Source organism: Thunnus maccoyii, chromosome 17 (assembly GCF_910596095.1).
Source record: "Thunnus maccoyii chromosome 17, fThuMac1.1, whole genome shotgun sequence".
Classification (NCBI taxonomy): Eukaryota; Metazoa; Chordata; class Actinopteri; order Scombriformes; family Scombridae; genus Thunnus; species Thunnus maccoyii.
Genome location: NC_056549.1, coordinates 18,809,103 through 18,828,836, shown reverse-complemented (window position 1 = coordinate 18,828,836; position 19,734 = coordinate 18,809,103). Strand labels below are relative to the sequence as shown.

Below are 19,734 nucleotides of genomic sequence, written 5' to 3'. Positions count from 1 at the left end.
TTGTAGAACGTCTTACCTCACTTCATAAATCATACACCCAAACTACACACTGTAAAATATGTATTTATTCCACAGATACATGCTGATCACACATAAAATCACACATAAACACACAATATATCCCTAAGTTTGTGTTTTTTTAATATTTTGTTTCCTGTATGTAGGCCATGAAAGCTCAAAAGACTTTTTTGGGGGTGGTGTGAAGGCATGAAAATTGCATAAGCTTCTAACTATGTAACACTAATGAGGGTAAAGTTATGAGCAAACACTCTCAAGATCACAGGCAAAGCATATCAGTAACTGGGATCAATTAACTGTCTTGTAGGTAAATGAGGTGGCTACACAAAAGCGCCTGAGAGGAGATGTCAATATCAGAGGGATAAATAAGATTGATGTTCCGTTTTATCTGTTTTACTCACATAAAATTAAAGGTCTCACTACAGTCAAAGTGGAAAGTTGGAAAAACACGGCTGGATGCTCTGAGCAGCAGGAGAAGAAATTTGCCAAATAAAGAAATCAAGTACTGAGAAAGAGAGAGAGGACTGCAGAACACTCAATACAGTTTTAGGACAGAGGGTTCTGCTTTAGTGAGAGTTTTCATTCCCCAACTCTGTTATCAGGTAGCTGATCTTTGTCTGGCTCAAGTCCAGAGGATCCTGAAAGTACCAAAATATGTGCATCCAGTCCATGTGTGTGAATGAAAGAACAGGTGTGTAGGGCTTAGCTTATTGAGCTCCATTCAGCAGAGCCCCCAGTGCAGAACATACAGTAGCCTGATCAATGAATTATTGATCGCTTGGCATTGTATGTTTCTGCAGACGACAAATACGTTGAATCTCTACATTTCAATGGGTTTTATACGTAGCATATCAACATTTCAACAATACATCTCAAACCAATATTTCAAAAGTGACCTTAACCACAGCATTGTCACATCATAAAACATAATTATTCAACTGATAATGGCCAACCTTGAAACATAGACATTCAGTGTATCCGTGGTTTGCAGAAATGTACGATGCCAATGTTTTATTCTGGCCATTGAGTTGTAAACACAGATTTTGATACACATTCACCAATATGACAAAAAATATCAGACATAGAGATCACCAACCTTATATTTTCTTATACATTGATCAAATAATTCAAAATTCTGCCTTCACTGTGTGTGTAGGTGCACATCTTTGTAGCAAGCTAAACACATTTCAAATAAAGGCTGAAAACAGGAATTGAGCTTTGACGTTTTTACCCGAAGCAACAACTGTAAAATCACAACAAATTCAACAATGGTGATTAAAAATCAGAGAGAAGATGGTAAATCATAAACAAGAGTCAGACTGAGGGTATTGTAATAAGAGAGCCACGCTAGCAGCTCTGTGAGGCTATATTGGGCACAATGGTGCTTTGAGCTAAATGCTAACATTCTGAATTTAACACATTAGCATGCTAACATGGTGACGGTGACAATGTTAATATGCTGATGTTAAGCAGGTATAATGTTTGCCATGTTCTACATATTAGTTCTGTATGTTAGCATGCTAATATTTGGTAATTAGCACTAAACACAAAGGACAGTGTACAAAGTATTGGACAAATTAAAATTTTGACCTGGTGATGGTGCTAGATGTAATCCAACCAGTAACACATTTAACTTCAAACGACAGAATGTCAACCTGATGGTGGCACTAGAGTAAATGTCAGGGGATCACCAAAGTCAGTAGGATACATCATCTGGAACCATGAATATCTGTACCAAATTATATGGCACACAATCCAACCCTGTCTCCCAGAAATTACATTCATATACAAATTGCAACAGCAAATATATTTTGATAGAAAAATAATACTGGCTGAATTGCGTTTTCTCTTGACATAATGAGAAAATACCGTTAAAAAATTAATGTAATTGGCAAGATTCAGTGAAATGTTCCGAGACAACATATCTAGTTGTTATATCAGCTAATAGAAACTACCGCAATGTTAGACTTTTTATGGTTATGTTTAGGCACTGACAGCACTTGGTTAAGTTAAGGGAAAGATCATGGTCTTGGTTTATAACAGAAAAAAGTCGGTAGTGACTTGAAGCATAACATGTTTATTAACATGCAAGCGACACCACAATCTTTCACTAATCCTAACCAAAGTGCTTTTGTTGCCTAATTGTAACCACACGCAGGACTCAGGGTGCAAACCTGCATCTCATCTACCCCGGCCCCTTCCCTCCAACTTCAGAGCAATATATAAATGCAGCATTTCATTCATTCGAAAAAAACATTTCCTGTGAACACAATCCAAGCAGTGATTATATTTGTCAACTAAATGTAATTGGGAAAATGATTTAGTTGTATATGAACGTAATTTCTAGACATGGTTGCACAATCCTATAGGTGTCCAGCCAGTTCATCTAGAAGAATCATCAAAGTCAGTAGGATACATTGTCTTGGCAGTATGATTGTACAAAATTTCATGGCAATCCATCCAATAGTTGTTGTGATATTTATTTTGCCAGTAGTGGTTGCTACTGGCAATGAAAAATTCAAGTGAAACAAACCAACAGTGGCAGAACAGTAACCTCCTATTAAACCACCATTTAAACAGACATCTATTTATTTTTGACCATCTGCTTGCAGCAAGTTCATAGTCAGATCTCTGGAGTTAACTGCAGTTCTCACGCTAATCCCACTGCTTGACATGCACATTAAAGATGAATTCATAACTGTGAGGAAAATGTTTTATGCACAGTTTGAAATGCCTGTTTTACCAAGGAGATGGGAGTCAAGCTGCCAGATAGCGGCGAATATCCTTGGGAATAATTCTTCCACAGTTAGATCATTCATCTTTGCTGCAATTTACACGTGTAACAAGGCAATTTATTCATGCTTTCATGTATTATTGATTCGCACACTATCACCCCCCAGACATACTACACAGTTCATTTTCAGCTTTAAGCATACATGTGCATACATGGCCTGAATCCTGTGCTTTTAAATATGCAATAAATGTGCTTTGCATACAATAGTAAGACTATTATCTTTACATCTGCAAAGCTTGAATGAGCTCTTCTCATTCAAGGTGTTTGTCATTTGTGTTTGGTTGATGTGCAGTGTTACACTTTTAGACATTGATACATTTATGATCTTTATTTCAGATCAAAAGAAAAGAAAGAGAGAGAAAATATTAACTTCTTTTCTGACTTCAACTTCTCAGCAAGTTGCCCCATCTCTCAAAGTTTTACCGTGAGTTAGTTTCACCTGCCAACATACAAAGTACACTGGGAACTTGCATATTTCCATAACACTAATTGGCAACCCCACTTGTGTACTTTTTTGCCTTTTCACTGACATCTCTGAAGGTTACATTTCATCATTACATCAGCACAGAGGCATAGATGGCTTGGTAGAAAAAAAGAATAACTTTCAAGGTTCATCTCATTTCAAACTCAGACACGGCCTCCTGCTGAAAGAGCTTTTTTGATGTTTGTCCTTGTATTCATTCTTAACTCAACTCAGCAAAGGAAAGGAAAAGAGAGAGAAGGGAGCAAAGACAAGTAAGTAAAATATCTGATGGCTCCATTTGTTTATTCCCTAGAATTTTCCAATTACTTTGTTCCCTTTTTCGACTGAAAATCGTTGAAATTGTGCCGAGGATTCACTCTTGATGTCTTCACCTGCTAGAGCTTCATGCCTGCAGTCTACAGCTGTTGATAGAGACTTTCAGAAAAAGGATTACATTAGTCATCTGTTCAAGGGCTTAAAACCACTTATGTACATTTTCCTGACAAATAACCTTGCAAATAATATCAATTCTCTTCAGGGCTGCAACTAACAATCGATTAATCTGCCGATTACTTTCTCGACTAATTGATTAATCTCTTGGTCAGCAAAATATTAAATAATAGTGAAAATATAGCATTCATGATGCCTTCACTTTGCTTGTTTTGTCTGACTAACAGTCTAAAGCCAAAAAATATTTAATATATGAAAAAGATCTTTTTTAAAAAGATTTATTTCAATCAACAATTAATCGATCAATCATTGCAGCTCTTCTCTCTCAGGAGCAGGTAGAAGTGGTGTAATGTTTTTGTTTTCTCTTTATCCCCTTATTTCCTGTCTGTCTCTACCATATTAGGGAGGAAGTGAGTCGTTCCCAGCCTGTCTCAGTCAACGTTGGTTGACTGAGCTACACTTAAGTGTAGGAAACCAACCAAGTACATTTATTTAACCAGACTGAACCATGGAGGCGGCAGTTCAGAAAACACTCTACCAACATATTTTGTTATTTTGTTGGTTGATCATGTGAATTTCAGTTTACAAGGAACTAATCAGAACTCTGGCAGAGTTTTTACCTCTAATAAGAAGAAAAGTGAGTAGTAAGTGGTGTACAGAGCCCAACCCCCTCCATCCTTCTCCTCTTCCTCCTCCTCTCTCTGTATCTCAAACTCCACACCTCCACCTCTTCCTCTCCCCCTCCCCTCCCCTCCTCTTCTCCCTGCACCATCCACTCACCTGTCCAACTGTTATCTGCCTGGTTGGAGTACCTGCACCTGACAGGTGAATAATATGGAAATATAGTTTGAAATAGGAGGAAGCTTGGTGAGGATTTATCTCTGTTGAGTTGAGTAGGAGCAGTCGTGTCTTTCATGTGGTATGTATTTTTTCACACATTGTGTGTGTGTGTGTGTGTTTCTTTTCGTAGCTTGTAGTCTGATCTTACTTTGATGAAGGAGAAAAGGAAATAGACTGGATCATAAATTGTGTTTTCAATCAGTCAGTCAGTCGTTCAGCCTGTAAAATGTCAAAAGAACAGGAAAGAAATGCCAATCATAATTTCATAGTGAAAGCTTTATAATGATTGATTTGTCCGAGCAGCAGTCCAAAACCCAAAGATATTCGATTTACAAAGATATAAAATAGAAAATGCAGTAAATCCTCACATTTAAGAAGCTGGAACGAGCAATGGTTAGGTTAGGTTGCTTGATAAATGACTTAAATGATTATAAATGTGAATTAATTGCCTGTTGATTGACTGCTTCAGTCATAAATGTTTCCAGATGTCACATTTCAAAGTCTTTTTCAAGGTACTTTTCAGGAATTTTCATGCATGAACTGATGATTCAATAAACTTGCCTGTCAGGTGGAAATTATTACTTAGTCCTACTTGACTTTTATTGCTCACGGGGCTCCAGGATTTTACTTTTAAATCGCTTTTATTGCACTTAGTCATGAACCTGTCAAATGAGATGTTGACATACTTTTCTTTAAGACCGTGCATCCAATTTTCCACAGTCCATGAAATGAGGTTGAGGGTTGAACAGGTAAAGATCAAAGCAGAAACTGAACTCTGATACACTCAACTCTGAATGCTTGAGGAAACAAAAGCAAAACCTTCTTATTCATTAATTTCCTGATGTGTATCCATATACCCGCAGCAAATTGGACGGTCACACTCACTTTTAATTATTAAAGCCACTCATTTGTCGTCTCGCTGGTGACATCATCAGCTCTTTGTTGTTGCGGTGATATGTGATCCAGATAATATCATTGTGGAGACACTGGATACTCTTGTTTTGTGATTGAGGGTCTGGAGAACTGGTGGTAGTGATGGGGGGGATTGAATCAACTGGAATTAAATGTCTAGCCAAGCCGCAAAGATGCCCATGATGTATAGACACTATGGTGTTGGGTTGCGTTTTGATTATGATCACGAGTGGGCAGTGGGGTTTCCTGTTGAAGTCAAGTTCAGCTCTTCATGTTAATGAATCTCTTAGGGTTTGAGCCTGCTGTCGGAGAGTGAACTTAATGAGACAAGTTGAGCTGAGTGATGAATCAGTGATGAATTAGCAACAAGTTCATTTTCATTTTCCTTCTCCCCCCTCCTCCCATCTGCTGTCTCTTGTTCTCTCCACCAGAGCAGGGAAGGGAGTCTTTTCAGCCATGAAGCTTGGCAAGATCAAGAGCTCTAAAGACGATCACAAGAAAGGAGGTAAAGCAACACGCAAGACAAGGCCCGTTTGACCCCAAATTCATAATTTTCATTTAAATCTCTCAAATTACTGCTGGTCTTAGAACACCCCCATTTTTCTATTTTTTATTAAAATTTAAGTGGTGAATAACTTCAGTGGTACACAGGTAAGTGGTAAACTGCCAGAGGTAAAATAAAACATTAAGGTTACTAAAATCTAAAAATTCTGTAAAATTTCAGGGATCAAGTAACAGGTTAACAACTCACAGCTTTTCTGCAGCAATGACATAAATTAAGCCTTGAAAGTTGATGCAAACAATTCCTACAGGTGTCCCAACTTTTGTTGATTACTTACACACCTTCTGTCTGTATAAAAGCATGGAGGAAGAAGCATGATGGTCTCGGGCTCTTTGCTGGATCCAGAGTTGGTGACTTGCACAGAGTGACCGCTGGTCTACGCCTAGTTAGTCAGGGGTTCATCATACAGCATGATGACCCAAAATATACCTCAGGCTGTGTCAGAACTACCTTAGAAGAAAAGAACAAGATGGTTGGCTTCAAATCATGCAATGGCCAGCACAGTCTCCAGACCTAAACCTGGTTTGGGATGAACTGGACAGAAGGGTGAGAGCAAAGCAACCTGCAAGTGCAGCACAATTGTGTGAACTTCTGCAACAGTGTTGGGAAGAACTTTCCAAACAATATTTGATTTCCATTGTAGAAAGAATGTGTGTTCACAGCTGCAGAATGTGTCTACTTTGATGAGTCAAAAACTTGGATTGAATTTTGGTAAACAAAAAAATTCCATGATTTCTTTCTCTTTTTTTTAATCTCCAATTATTTGTACGTTGAGAGATTAAACTATAAAATTCAATAATTTCAATAAACTGGAAAAATGTAAGTGTTCAAAAACTTTTGACCAGTAGTGTAGCTACAGGGGAAATGTATAGCGAAACCCATTTCTCTTTTTTTTTTATTGATCATACAGTACATGTAGACAATAGAAATGGCTGTCTCATTCAGGACTGCATTACTTTTGAAGAACTAAGGTCATTGGTCCAAGTGCTCCCTCCCCCAGAAAATTTGAATCACATGCCAGAAAAAAAAGACTCAAACACCTTTAATTGTTTGGATTTCTTTTTAAACATCTTATTAACTGTTTTAATTGCTACAACAAAAATATGTTGTCTGCAAATTTTATTTCCCAACATGAAATGATGTCACACTGCCAGGAATCAAATTCTGTTGGGAAACTAATAATTTTTTTATTTATGTATAGACCTAAAAGCAGTGGTATTTATAAACATGGAATATAAAAAGTGCTGGAATCTGCCTATAAAATATCCACCAAGTGTTAGATTTTAGTTGTAGAAAGTAAGTAAGTTCGTAAAACCCTCAAATTTTGAGAAGAATACAGATAACATGACCTGAGTGTCCTCAGTGGTAGCTACTGTCGTGGTTCTACCAACAACTCATTTTTAGTTGGTGCTGTTGATGTCACTGCTGTTATCTTGTCATCCAGATGAGCCGGCAGTCCTGGACATGGAGGACCTGGACAAGAAGGCGATGCGTCTTGCTGGAGTGCTGGATCCAGACACCATCTCTTTGGCCTCTGTCACTGCCGTCACCACAAACGTCTCCAATAAGAGGTCTCCTATTTGTTCAGACATACACATGCTCACACACACTGCATACACAAGTGGAGGAGTGCAATAAAATATTCAGTTCCATGTATAGTAGGTTATAGTACGCACACAGCCTTAATGGCCTCAGTCAGTAGTGTGCATCTCAAACTGCTGATGCTGCAGAATAAATTGAAGCTGGTCGCGCAGTGCTACTGTTTAATAGTATATATTTCTAGAGGTATTGCACTATAGAAGATATAAAAAATGAGAATATGGACAGTTCAGTATTGAAACTCAGCATGGTAGGTCACTGTAGGAGCACACAAAAACATATTCTGCCAATCCACTGTAGAAAAATGACTGATTGTGTTATGTTTCTTCAGGTCAAAGCCAGATATCAAGATGGAACCGAGCTCTGGGCGACCAGTGGATTACCAGGTTTGTTTGTGTTTGTTTCTGTTAATGGGTATATAATACATATTTTCCAAACTGTGTAGTTAATCCTTTTGTTTTGTGATCATGGCACACTACAACATCAATGAAAAGAGGTAAAAGAATAGTTGTGGACACAGTGTAACTGTCCTCCACTGGTAGCCCATGCCCTATATTTTCATGGCCTATTTAATAAAAGAAAACATGAATACATTAATACACCACACAATTGTGGGTAGCAGATTCACCCTCTCTGCCTCTCTTTTTTTTTGTCTCTCTCTCTGCTCCTCTTCACCATTCAAAGACTAATTAAACCAGAGGGATATTGAAACCTTAAGCTTGGATCTAGTTTGTCTCTCAAATTCTACTTTATATTGGCCTGGAGAAATGTCTGAGTGAAATTAAAGGCTAAAAAAAAAAGTCTGGGAGAAGCCCTCACTACCCTCAATCAGGAGAATCATTAGAGTTGTGTCTTTTGAATTCCTTCTTACTTGTAAGGCTTTAAATGGATTGGCTCCTTCATATATCTCCAGCCTTATTACTCCATATACCCTATCACGTCCTTTATGTTCCCTTTGGTGCAGGTTACTTAATTGTTCCTCGATTCGATAACAATACTTTTGGTAGTCGAGCCTTTGGAATAATCTACCACTGCACATTTTGGAGGCAAGCTCTGTTGCTACTTTCGAATCCAGACTGAGGACACATCTTTTTTTTCTTTTTCTTTTTTTTCTTTTTTTTTTTGGTTTACCATGACTTTTCCTAATTTCACTGGCGGGGAAGCCAAATCACTAACTGTTTTCCTCCTTGACATGTAGCTATCCCAACCCTGTTAGGGTTATATGATCTCTGTTTTAAAATTACTAACCTAAACCTTGTTGTAATATTAACATTACTACCTGTGTGTGTGTGTGTGTGTGTGTGTGTGTGTGTGTGTGTGTGTGTGTGTGTGTGTGTGTGTGTGTGTGTGTGTGTGCGTGTGTGCGTGTGTGTTTACTTTTACATGTAATGTCGCGTGCTTCTTTCTTCTGCTGTTGTTTTTATTGACTTGTTAAGTGTACAGAGACTCTCTGGGTGATGTGCACTTTAAATAAACTGAAGTTGAAGATGATTGTCCTCAGGGAAGTTACAGTATTGTATAGTCGCATGATTTATGATGATGATGATGGTGTTGCTGCTAGTTGACTTACTGTTGGAACAGAGTCAGTTTGTTTTAGCATTCAGTGTCACATCTGATCTGGGTGATATTTCCTATCAGATTAGCATCACAGTGATCGAGGCCCGGCAGCTGTTGGGCCTAAACATGGACCCCGTGGTGTGTGTAGAGATCGGGGATGACAAGAAGTACACGTCCATGAAGGAGTCCACCAACTGTCCATACTACAATGAGGTGAGACTTTTAATGGTTTAAAACTTCATTATGCAAGAAGGCGACTGACACATTTTTATGTAATATATGTAAATGAATTTCCTTTTTACCCCTCAATGTCAGATTCAGTTTGTGCCTCCTATTCTTCATGTATTGTTTCTACCATAAAATAAATCTAATCTATGCAGTATTCTAGTCATGTTTTTAAATGGATACAAACTGCCTTAAATCACATTCTGGCAACATTGAGATTCCCCTGAGATTTGTTGTTGAAGGAGGTTGAGCTTAAATTCAGAATAATGAAATCAGATCAGATTAGATTTAACTGTAGAAGTAGAAGCAGTGATGTATTCACCCAGACAGTGCTTGCAATAAACATTTTCCACTTGTTATAGCATTTGTAAACATAAATATGTTAAATAAATTGTTGTTTCTTGTTTTTTTTTTATCAAATAAGACCTTAAACAGGATGATTGGTATGATATAATGAGTGTATCTTGTCTCAGTGGCATTTCTAGTGAAGATACTTTTTCAACATGAAGAGATCAGTCAGTGCATTGCTCCTGTTTTGTAGTGTAGTGCAATGTAGCAGATTTCTGGCTAAATGCAACCCAGACATGCTTGAACTAAAATGCAGGGTAGATGTTGTTAGTGTTCTGACAACATCTGATATGATGTCCTAATGGTTTATTCACATTAAAATACACATCAAAACACTTTTCTCACCAGCTCAGAGTGTTCATGGAGTGCAGAGAATCCCTTTTGGCAGGAAGCGTTAGTGAGTAGTGGTGAGGATCATGCTGTAGAGCTCAGCCTCTGAGTTGTGTCTTGCAGCAAGTGGAAGTGACAGTTTGTCAGCTATCGATTTTTTTCTGTTTGTCTGAAAATCCCTTGTGGACAGACAAACTGGAAACCAGACTGATCAGGATAAATGTCCTTCCAGCTTTCTTTCTTCAGATCTAAATCCTTTTGATTCTAGTTTTGTCATTTCAGAGAGAGCTTGACGATGAAATTTGCAGTGGTGGAAGACTACAATCATCTTTTGTCTATGGAAGTTCACTGATAATATTGCAAAACAACACAACATGAGAAATATGACATCATAACGTATCACTACATGGGTTAAAAAATACCAAAAAAGACCACAAATTGTTCCACTGCCCTACAAAATCAGCTGATCTCATGCAAGCCTGACACAATGAAAAGATCAGGATCACAATTCTTGTTGTTCCCTCGGTTCCTCAGTTGAACTTGTATTGATATGTTCTGAACTTTAAAAGCAGTCATTTTGACACATTTTAGTCTCAGAGCAAATCTGAAAGAAGAATGTGTCATTTAGTACTCTGAGTGTTTTTGGTTGGAGGCATAACTGAATTAATTTTAAACTTTTTCTCTTCTCTGCAGTATTTTGTCTTTGACTTCCACGTCCCTCCTGATGTCATGTTTGACAAGATCATAAAGCTCTCAGTAAGTAATTCGTACACCAAAAATGCACATTGCTGTAAAGCTAAACAAGCTGTAACTACCACTTTTTTTTGCCTTTTTTGTATGTGGTACATAGATTGTGAACATTACATTATTAAACTCTCATTTAGGTTTGACTTTGGAGCACTTTGCTGCATAAATAGATGTGTTAATGAAGAAAATATTGAAGACACCTTAATACTTTATGGTACAGAGCAAATATGGATACCACCACTTAGTAGAGCTAATTATTAACATAGAAATCAATTTAATTATGTTCATTAGAGATCTGATTAACATGACTTGTCATGTTTAATGTAAAATGATACATATTTTATGCAGCGCATGCTCCACTCTGTCTCCCCATAACACTTCCAAGAACATATTTACAATACAACAATGATTGTTTCAGAGTTTGTACTTCATGTAAATGTTTAATGCTCAATTCTCTGATTAGGTCATTCACTCTAAAAACCTTCTTCGGAGTGGGACCCTGGTGGGAACCTTCAAGATGGATGTTGGAACTGTTTATTCTCAGCCTGGTAAACTACTTTAAACCACTCATACAATGCACACATTGTTATAGCTTTATTTTAAGTTTACATCAGATAAATGCTTTTGTTTGATTGATGGATTGTCTGATTGATACCCCAGAACACCAGTTCTACCACAAATGGGCCATACTGTCTGATCCTGATGACATCACAGCAGGGTGCAAAGGATATATAAAATGCGACATTGCTGTGGTTGGGAAAGGCGACAACATTAAGACACCACACAAGGCCAATGAGACCGATGAAGACGACATAGAGGGGTAATAAGCTGTAACTTACAGTTTCAGACTGAAATGATGTCTGTGTGTAAAATTTCTGTTTTTGTTGTAGTGGATAATGGAATATGTACAATTAAAGGCCAGTATACATGTATATTAATAACAGATTACAGGCTGAATTGTGAACAGTGTTTAGTTTTTACAGATCTGTATTAACTCTTGTCATAAGTCTCCTTTTAAAATATATTGACAAACATATTGACTGACATACAGTATTAAATCATGATAACTAGAACTGTGTAATTAGGAATTTACTCTCCAAAACTTATCTTTAGAGAGCTTTTTCAACAAACTGCACTGTTTGTAAATGTAATCAATCACTCTACAATCTTATCTCTGACCATCTACTCTCTGCCACCATTTGTCTTCCAGGAACCTTCTTCTCCCAGAGGGCATCCCAGCAGAGCGGCAGTGGGCGAGGTTTTATGTGAAGATCTACCGCGCCGAGGGCCTTCCTAAAATGAACACCAGCATCATGGCTAATGTGAAGAAGGCCTTCATAGGAGAGAACAGAGACCTGGTCGACCCCTATGTTCAAGTGCAATTTGCTGGGCAGAAAGTAATTCCCCCCACATCCTGCTCTCTGCAACCCCATGCTAGTTTCTAGGGCTTGTTATTATTCTCCCAGGAGTCATTATTACTCGTGTAGAATACACTGTGGGTTGGATATTGCATTGTGGATTTACAACGCTTAAAGGTCCTGAAAACTATTCCAGCAGAGCACCACAAATGTATTTGTACTTTCTATCTAAACACTGTTTTGTGTCTCCAGGGGAAGACTTCAGTCCAGAAAAGCAGTTATGAACCAATCTGGAATGAGCAAGTCGTCTTCACTGAGCTTTTCCCTCCCCTTTGCAAACGCCTGAAGGTCCAAATACGAGACTCTGATAAGGTCAATGACGTTGCCATAGGAACCCACTTTATTGACCTACGCAAGATATCCAATGATGGTGACAAAGGTAGGTCAAAACATACGGGGAACCATGCGAACAGTTTGTCTTATTAGTATTGATTAGCTGTCAAGTACATGGATTAGTCATCTAGTTAATATTTTACTGTATGTAGTAATTAGCTGCGCTATAGATTGAACCACATGACCCATCTGACCCTCCGATAATGGACGTATGAATTTAGCGGACATTTATATGGACTCAAAATCAATATATACATTAGTATATATTAAACCAAACTGCATGAGAATGATTCACAGTATGATAAATTATTAAACATGATTTGAATGTTAGATGTAAAACTCATTTCCAATTTCCCCTAGATTTACAAGTGATCTTTGCAAAGTTCTTCTCTTGAAGAATAAAAAATCTGCTTGTCTAGCTGCTTTTAAATAGTGGCTGGGCTTAAGTACCTCCTCACTATACATGGAGAAAATATATAATTTTCTTGATGTACAGTGAGGAGTTGGCTCCGGGGAAAAGTTCAAAAAGATTTGGAGTCCTTTTAAGTGGTCTTGATAAAGAAATGGACTCTAATCAAGAAGAACATTGACTATCCTGCATGCTACATTTTTCTTCAAGGATTTTGGATGCTGTAGGTGAATACGTTGACAATTTGATGCTCTGGATCTAGATACTTGAAAGACTAAGATAGTCAAAGAAAGATCAAATGATCAAAAGGATTATCAGATCACCACCTCATATCATAAATTTCAAAGACATTTCTTCTCTGTTTGCTTCCCTCAGGGTTCCTGCCCACCCTGGGTCCAGCCTGGGTCAACATGTATGGCTCCACCCGCCAGTACACTCTCATGGACGAGCATCAGGACCTGAATGAGGGACTAGGAGAAGGCGTGTCCTTCAGAGCCCGTCTCCTGCTCTCCATTGCTGTGGAGATCTTGGACACTACTTCCCCTGAGATCATAAGCTCCACTGAGGTGCAGGTGGAGTCTGTCTCTAACATCTCAGAGGTGAGAGGGCTTGTTCACACCACTAAGTGGGTCGTTTTTGGTGTATCTTCTCGAAGTAATGATTTTATGTGGTTGAACTGCATTGGTTAAGTAATTCCAGCACGTAAAATGCTCCTCGGACTTCATTACTGAAAAAAAAAAAATCTGACAAAACAGTCAAAGAAAAGCTGTTATCTTGACCTGTGATCTATGTGAACAAGAAGCTGTTTGTCCTCTCCTGACCCCCTAACCACCACAATAAACATGGCAATGTTACAATCCACCATTGTATTGGCATATGTGTAGTTAACTGCTCATCAGGGAAATCAGAAACATTAGATGCTTCTGGGCAAGCTTGCCAGCTTCGATCTCCTGGCTGTTATGGTGTAAATGTCTCCCCTGGGAAGCTCAGTCATTCATGCCAGCCTGACTCTGTGCCAGTCCTGTGCTTTGAAGAAGAGACAGACTACTAATTGAAGACAAATGTGCTAATTAAAGTAAGCTGGCTTACTTGTAAATATTACATAAACTTAGGATTGGATCTAAGTAAAATGTGTACATCAGTGCTTTTGGATCATCTACAGTAGAGGTGCATTTGTCATCCTAATTTCTTTCTAAGAAAGGATGCCAATAACCTAATTTTGAGATGTAACAGAATATATATATATATTCTCAATTACTCAAGACAATTTCAGATTGATTGTCAGTGTACCAAGCTGTGAGCTGGGTGTGTTTGGTTCTAAGGGAGCAGACTTGGCCCAGTTTGAGTCAGAAATGAGTGCCAAGGTAGCAGCATTTGTGCCAGTAGTGGTCCAGTATATTGGCCCATATATACTGGTGTGTAATAAGTCCGACAACTCAGTGTTCTGGATTTAAGTTGCAAATGGGCCAAGATGTGTTGGCTTATTCAGAAGAATTGTGATGAATTACTGCAAATAATGTTACATTTTAAAAGAATAATGATCAATGATTAACATTTATATTTTAATAATAACCACATCAATGAATAAAAAGCACCACAGGCCAGCAAATATGGTGGGATCATGAATAAGTGCACTTACAAGTTTAATGTATAGTAACTCAGTAATTCAGAGAGTAGCCTGGTAGACTTTATGTGCATACTGAATTACAGAAAGGAGAATCTGCAGTAATTCTTCCACAGACACTACAGTACAATAAATGCACTTCAGTCTGATAAAATGTTTCACTTTGTCTTTATTGCCCTTCTCCTCACTCCTTCAGAGCGCCACAGGAAAAATAGAGGAGTTCTTCCTCTTTGGTTCCTTCCTGGAGGCCACAATGATCGACAGGAAGATTGGTGACAAGCAAATTACTTTTGAAATCACAATAGGTAAGTCAGTGTTTTATATTTCATCTTGTTGATATCAAAATGCATTTAAGATTTAACATTTAACAGAATGGATATATGGAATCATCTCATGTGTTTAGATAGCACAGTAAACTCCACAAGTTGCTGATATAACACTGGAGGTGGCAGTGTACAGAATTAGTAAGCACTGTAACCACGTGCACTCCTTGACCACGTGGAATGCTTTGCACTTTCACAGGTAACTATGGCAACCAGATAGATGGCGTGAGCAAGCCGTCATCAGCAAAGAAGAAGAAGAAAGACGGAGAAAATGAAGAGGAGGAGAGCGAGCTCATCCAGAACTCCAGTGAGGATGAAGCAGATGAGGACGGGGACCTGGTCTCGGTCTCCTCCACTCCTCTGATGAAGCCTGTCATCACTGACAGGTCAGGGGTCAAGGGTCACAAAGGGCAAGGTCAAGGGTGCTTAGAAAACCATTTCTGATGCATTGCTAATTTTGTCTCAGTATATTGAAAGCCTAGGTCACCCCCTTTCAGATAACTGTTATAAAATCCATTATAATCATCAGCAATAGTACATCAGCAAAGATAAACTGTCTTAAGAAAGTAGTTACAGAATCCTTCACATATTCAGTTTATGCACAAAATTTCAGAGTTTCAGACTAATCATTGAGTCATTTTGTTTGAACTTCACAGGAATTACTTCCATCTTCCTTACTTTGAAAAGAAGCCGTGTGTCTACATCAAGAGCTGGTGGCAGGACCAAAGAAGACGACTATACAACTCCAACATGATGGACAAGATTGCTGATAAGCTGGTCAGTATGCAAGCCACTTGTGCAAGCATAAGTGATGTAGACCTCATCAGCCATGGTCTACATCAAGAACTGATGTGTGTATGTCTATAGATATTGTACATATATATACACACACAGACACACACACACACACACACACACATATATATATATACACATATACATATACACATATATATATACATATACATATACATATAAATATATAAGTATACGACAGTAGATGGTAGTATGTATAGATAATAGATAAGCATAATTTTCCATTTAAAATGGATGTTTTGGTTTTAAATATTTGAGTACTAACAAAACTTCTTTTGTGCTAAGTTTCAGTATGTTTTGTGTTTGGACAGGAAGAGGGTTTGAATGATGTTCAGGAGATCATTAAGACAGAGAAGGCCTTTCCAGAGCGCCGACTCAGGGGAGTGCTGGAGGAGCTGAGCATTGGCTGCAGGCAAGCTGCATAACAATAATCATGTGTCATAGTCTTCTATCCAAACTGGCATTGTGACTCCGAGGTCAGTGCTGATACTGGATTTTCTACTGATATTAAGAGATGTAAATCTGCTGAAAGTCCAAAAACAGTAAAGTACTCATATTTACTATTTAAAACTTCTGCTGCTAGCTGCCCTCTGCCATCTTCAACAACCCCCCAGAAGCTAATGAAGACAACAGCTCATTTTGTATTTTCGTTCTTTTTGTGTTCTTCTGGTTTTTTTACAACTACAAGTGTGGTGCCTTTCTAGTGTGCAGAAGGACAGGCGGAATAATAATATAACACATTTGAATACAGAATATATTAATATATTCAGTCAAGCCACTATTATGTGTCATCCCCTGTATTTTCTGATCCTTTCCAGTCGGTTTGTGACGCTGGCTAACAAGGATGTGAACCAAGCAGGCAGAACCAAACTGGATCGAGAACGGCTCAAGTCCTGCATGAGAGAGATGGTATGATTTCTTATCTCAAATAAAGAAGGAAGGAAGCAGTTGTGATAAATGGCATCAGTCTGGCTGCTATTCAGTGTTCAGTGACTTTTAGTGTGTAAAAGTCCCTGTAAAGGCCAAGCAAGGAAATACATTTCTGAAATGTGTTATTTATTCCCTTGTAATAAGTCCTTGCATGTTTGCATGTTTTTTAATACTAACTCATCTGCAAGGATTTTTCCTCTGATTAATGACTGTATTCTGTTGCAAGTCAACTTTTGACTAGCTTCAAGAGGAAATTCAAAATGAATGCAAAGTAGTGATGCAGTGGTAATTGAAAATTTAGTGTCAGTGATTTCTGTGCAGTTTTAAATTGAGATTCTCTTAATTGAGATTCTTAAATGAGATTCTCAACCCACACAGTTTTTTGTATTCTGAATAAAATCCACTTATACAGTTGGTTGAATTGAATATGAACAGAGGCCAGCGCTAGCATGTGCATGTATATTGTGTGTGTGTGTGTGTGTGTGTGTGTGTGTGTGTGTGTGTGTGTGTAAGGTGAACTGCTATTAAGCTTCATCCTCACACACTGCCCTCCTGCAGGACAGCATGGGTCAGCAAGCCAAACAGATTCGGACACAGGTGAAGAAGAACACAGTCAGAGACAAACTCAAACTGGTGCAAAACTTCCTGCAGAGGCTCCGCTTCCTTGCTGACGAGGTAACTTTATTTATAACCTGCTCACACTGAGTGCATCTGAACTGTGAATCACATTTCACACATGCAGAATGAACATTTGTAGTGCATATAAACATTTTATACTGTGGAATAATGAACATACTGATTATATAACAATTATATAACTACAAATGATGTTATGTATTTATCTACCAGCCACAGCACAGCATCCCAGAAGTTTTTGTCTGGATGATGAGCAACAACAAGCGCATTGCTTATGCCCGGATTCCTTCCAAAGACATCCTGTACTCCATAGTGGATGAGGAAACAGGAAAGGACTGTGGTAAAGTCAAAGCTGTCTTTCTCAAGGTATCTCTTTCTCAGCCTTTGTAAGCATGTTTCACATTTAAAGACACTTTGCTGATTCTCAACCGTCTGAAATTTTAAGCCTCAGGTGCAGTCCAAGATCTCTAATTATTCTCGTCACCAGACATTGCTGCCTTGAGATGATCAGTAGTCATGAAAAGTCAAGATACAACATACAACACTATTATGGTGAATAGACTTGTACATTTTTACAGCTGCCTAGAGAGAAGGTTGAAAATCAATAAGGTGGCTGCTTAATATATAAGATTTGGGCTTTGTTGCAACATTGTCTGCATAATGCGTAATGATTGACTCACTGTAACAATACCAAAGAGAGGATGTACTGCATGCTTAATATTGAGTGTAGAATCAGCAAGTGAATTTGGTTTTGTTGAATGAAACTCTTCATAATTATTCACTTAATTGCTGCTCTAATCTTTGTCCACAGCTGCCTGGTAAGAAGGGCTTTGGTCCTGCAGGCTGGACAGTTCAGGCTAAGTTGGAGTTGTATCTGTGGCTGGGCCTCAACAAGCAAAGGAAGGACTTCCTCAATGGTCTGCCTAATGGTTTTGAAGAGATCAAAGCTGCTAAAATGGGCCCCGGTCTTCAGTCCATCCCCCCTGTCAGCCTCGTCTACAACAGTGAGTACACACCCCAGCTGTGTATGTGGCAGATAACACCTCCTCACTCCAAGTAACTCATGGGAACATGAACAGTTTTTATTCACTCTTTTGTTTTATTCGTTTCTTTTGTTTATTTTGTTCGTTTTAGTCACTCGTTTTGGTTTTTTTGGTTGTTTTCCTTTCATTTCAGTTTTAATTCTAAAATCAATTAGAAGCTATCACACACACACAAACTCACTCAGAAGCAGACATTTGACTTCCACTTATTGCTTATTAATTTACTTTGTGTTTCACTTTTCTGAATAAAATGAGATTGCTCACAAAGGGAATTGATTGGGATGTGATCTGTGTGTGTGTCCAAACAGTGAAGCAAGTCTTTCAGCTGAGAGCGCACATGTACCAGGCCCGCAGTCTGTTTGCCGCTGACAGCAGTGGCCTTTCAGACCCCTTCGCGAGGGTCTTCTTCTCCACACACAGCCAGGTTACTGAGGTAAGACTCTCAATGTGTGTGTATATTTGTGAATTTGTACGTGTGTGTGCTTGTATGACAACAAGTGAGAGAAACGGCAAGTAAAATGAGTTGATGTGTGTGTATGTGTGCTGCAGGTCCTGAGCGAGACTCTTTGCCCTACATGGGACCAGCTGCTGGTGTTTGACGATGTGGAGCTGTTTGGGGAGGCCAGCGAGCTGAGAGACGATCCACCAATCATTGTAGTTGAAATCTATGACCAGGACACGGTGGTAGGGTTCTTCTCTGTTAAATGAAGGCATCATAGATTCATCAATCCTTGTTAGTCCGCTTTAAAGGATTTTGTTTGCACCAAGAAAACTAACAGTGCTTTGCTTTTCCATCCCTCATTTTCCGACTGTCTGTCCATCCTTGTCTCACTCATCCACCTTGTCTCTCACTTGAACTCTGCTGTCCTTGCTAAATAGAGTGTGAAAGCATTAGTATTGTAGAAGCTGTGTTGAGGTTGTAATAGCTGCTGATATCTGATACAGTAGCATGAATTGTTCGGTTCATTTAGCTGCTGATGAGGTCTGGAAAAGTTTTGGAAAAACTTCTATGTACCTCCTCCACCTTTCCTGTTTCTTTGTGTATTAAGAGCATCTGCAGCAGCACTTGCTGTAGGAGTAGGAGTGGTGCAGTGCAGAAAATCTGCTTCACAATACTCAACTGTGAAGCAAAGAAAGTTTTTGGAAAATGCTTTTACACACATCTATATTTAATGACTGCACCTATTTTTGTTCTGTTACACGGTTAACCTTCACTCAGGTTGTTTCTTTGGGAGTTATACGGCTGTTTTTTTTCTGTATTCATACTCACACTCTACATTGTTGTAACCTTCGGCCATTTTGACCAATACTGACATCAAGTGGCTGCCATGAAAACTGCACCTCCCACACCCGTGTC

General features: G+C 38.6%; 1 protein-coding gene across 5 annotated transcripts in view; it reads left to right on the top strand.

Moving 5' to 3' along the window:
* otofa (otoferlin a) overlaps nucleotides 1–19,734 on the top strand; it is a 78,054-nt gene that overhangs the window by 40,322 nt on the left and 17,998 nt on the right. For all 5 annotated transcript variants that reach the window (XM_042390502.1, XM_042390503.1, XM_042390500.1 and 2 more), the window contains exons 6-25: nucleotides 5,909–5,982; nucleotides 7,484–7,610; nucleotides 7,970–8,024; nucleotides 9,277–9,408; nucleotides 10,792–10,854; nucleotides 11,309–11,393; nucleotides 11,506–11,665; nucleotides 12,056–12,242; nucleotides 12,456–12,642; nucleotides 13,381–13,604; nucleotides 14,826–14,934; nucleotides 15,152–15,338; nucleotides 15,609–15,729; nucleotides 16,080–16,180; nucleotides 16,587–16,677; nucleotides 17,257–17,373; nucleotides 17,548–17,700; nucleotides 18,146–18,338; nucleotides 18,686–18,810; nucleotides 18,927–19,061. In XM_042390502.1, coding sequence (XP_042246436.1) covers nucleotides 5,909–5,982; nucleotides 7,484–7,610; nucleotides 7,970–8,024; nucleotides 9,277–9,408; nucleotides 10,792–10,854; nucleotides 11,309–11,393; nucleotides 11,506–11,665; nucleotides 12,056–12,242; nucleotides 12,456–12,642; nucleotides 13,381–13,604; nucleotides 14,826–14,934; nucleotides 15,152–15,338; nucleotides 15,609–15,729; nucleotides 16,080–16,180; nucleotides 16,587–16,677; nucleotides 17,257–17,373; nucleotides 17,548–17,700; nucleotides 18,146–18,338; nucleotides 18,686–18,810; nucleotides 18,927–19,061 — 2,626 coding nt within the window. The remainder of the gene's footprint in view (nucleotides 1–5,908; nucleotides 5,983–7,483; nucleotides 7,611–7,969; nucleotides 8,025–9,276; nucleotides 9,409–10,791; nucleotides 10,855–11,308; nucleotides 11,394–11,505; nucleotides 11,666–12,055; nucleotides 12,243–12,455; nucleotides 12,643–13,380; nucleotides 13,605–14,825; nucleotides 14,935–15,151; nucleotides 15,339–15,608; nucleotides 15,730–16,079; nucleotides 16,181–16,586; nucleotides 16,678–17,256; nucleotides 17,374–17,547; nucleotides 17,701–18,145; nucleotides 18,339–18,685; nucleotides 18,811–18,926; nucleotides 19,062–19,734) is intronic.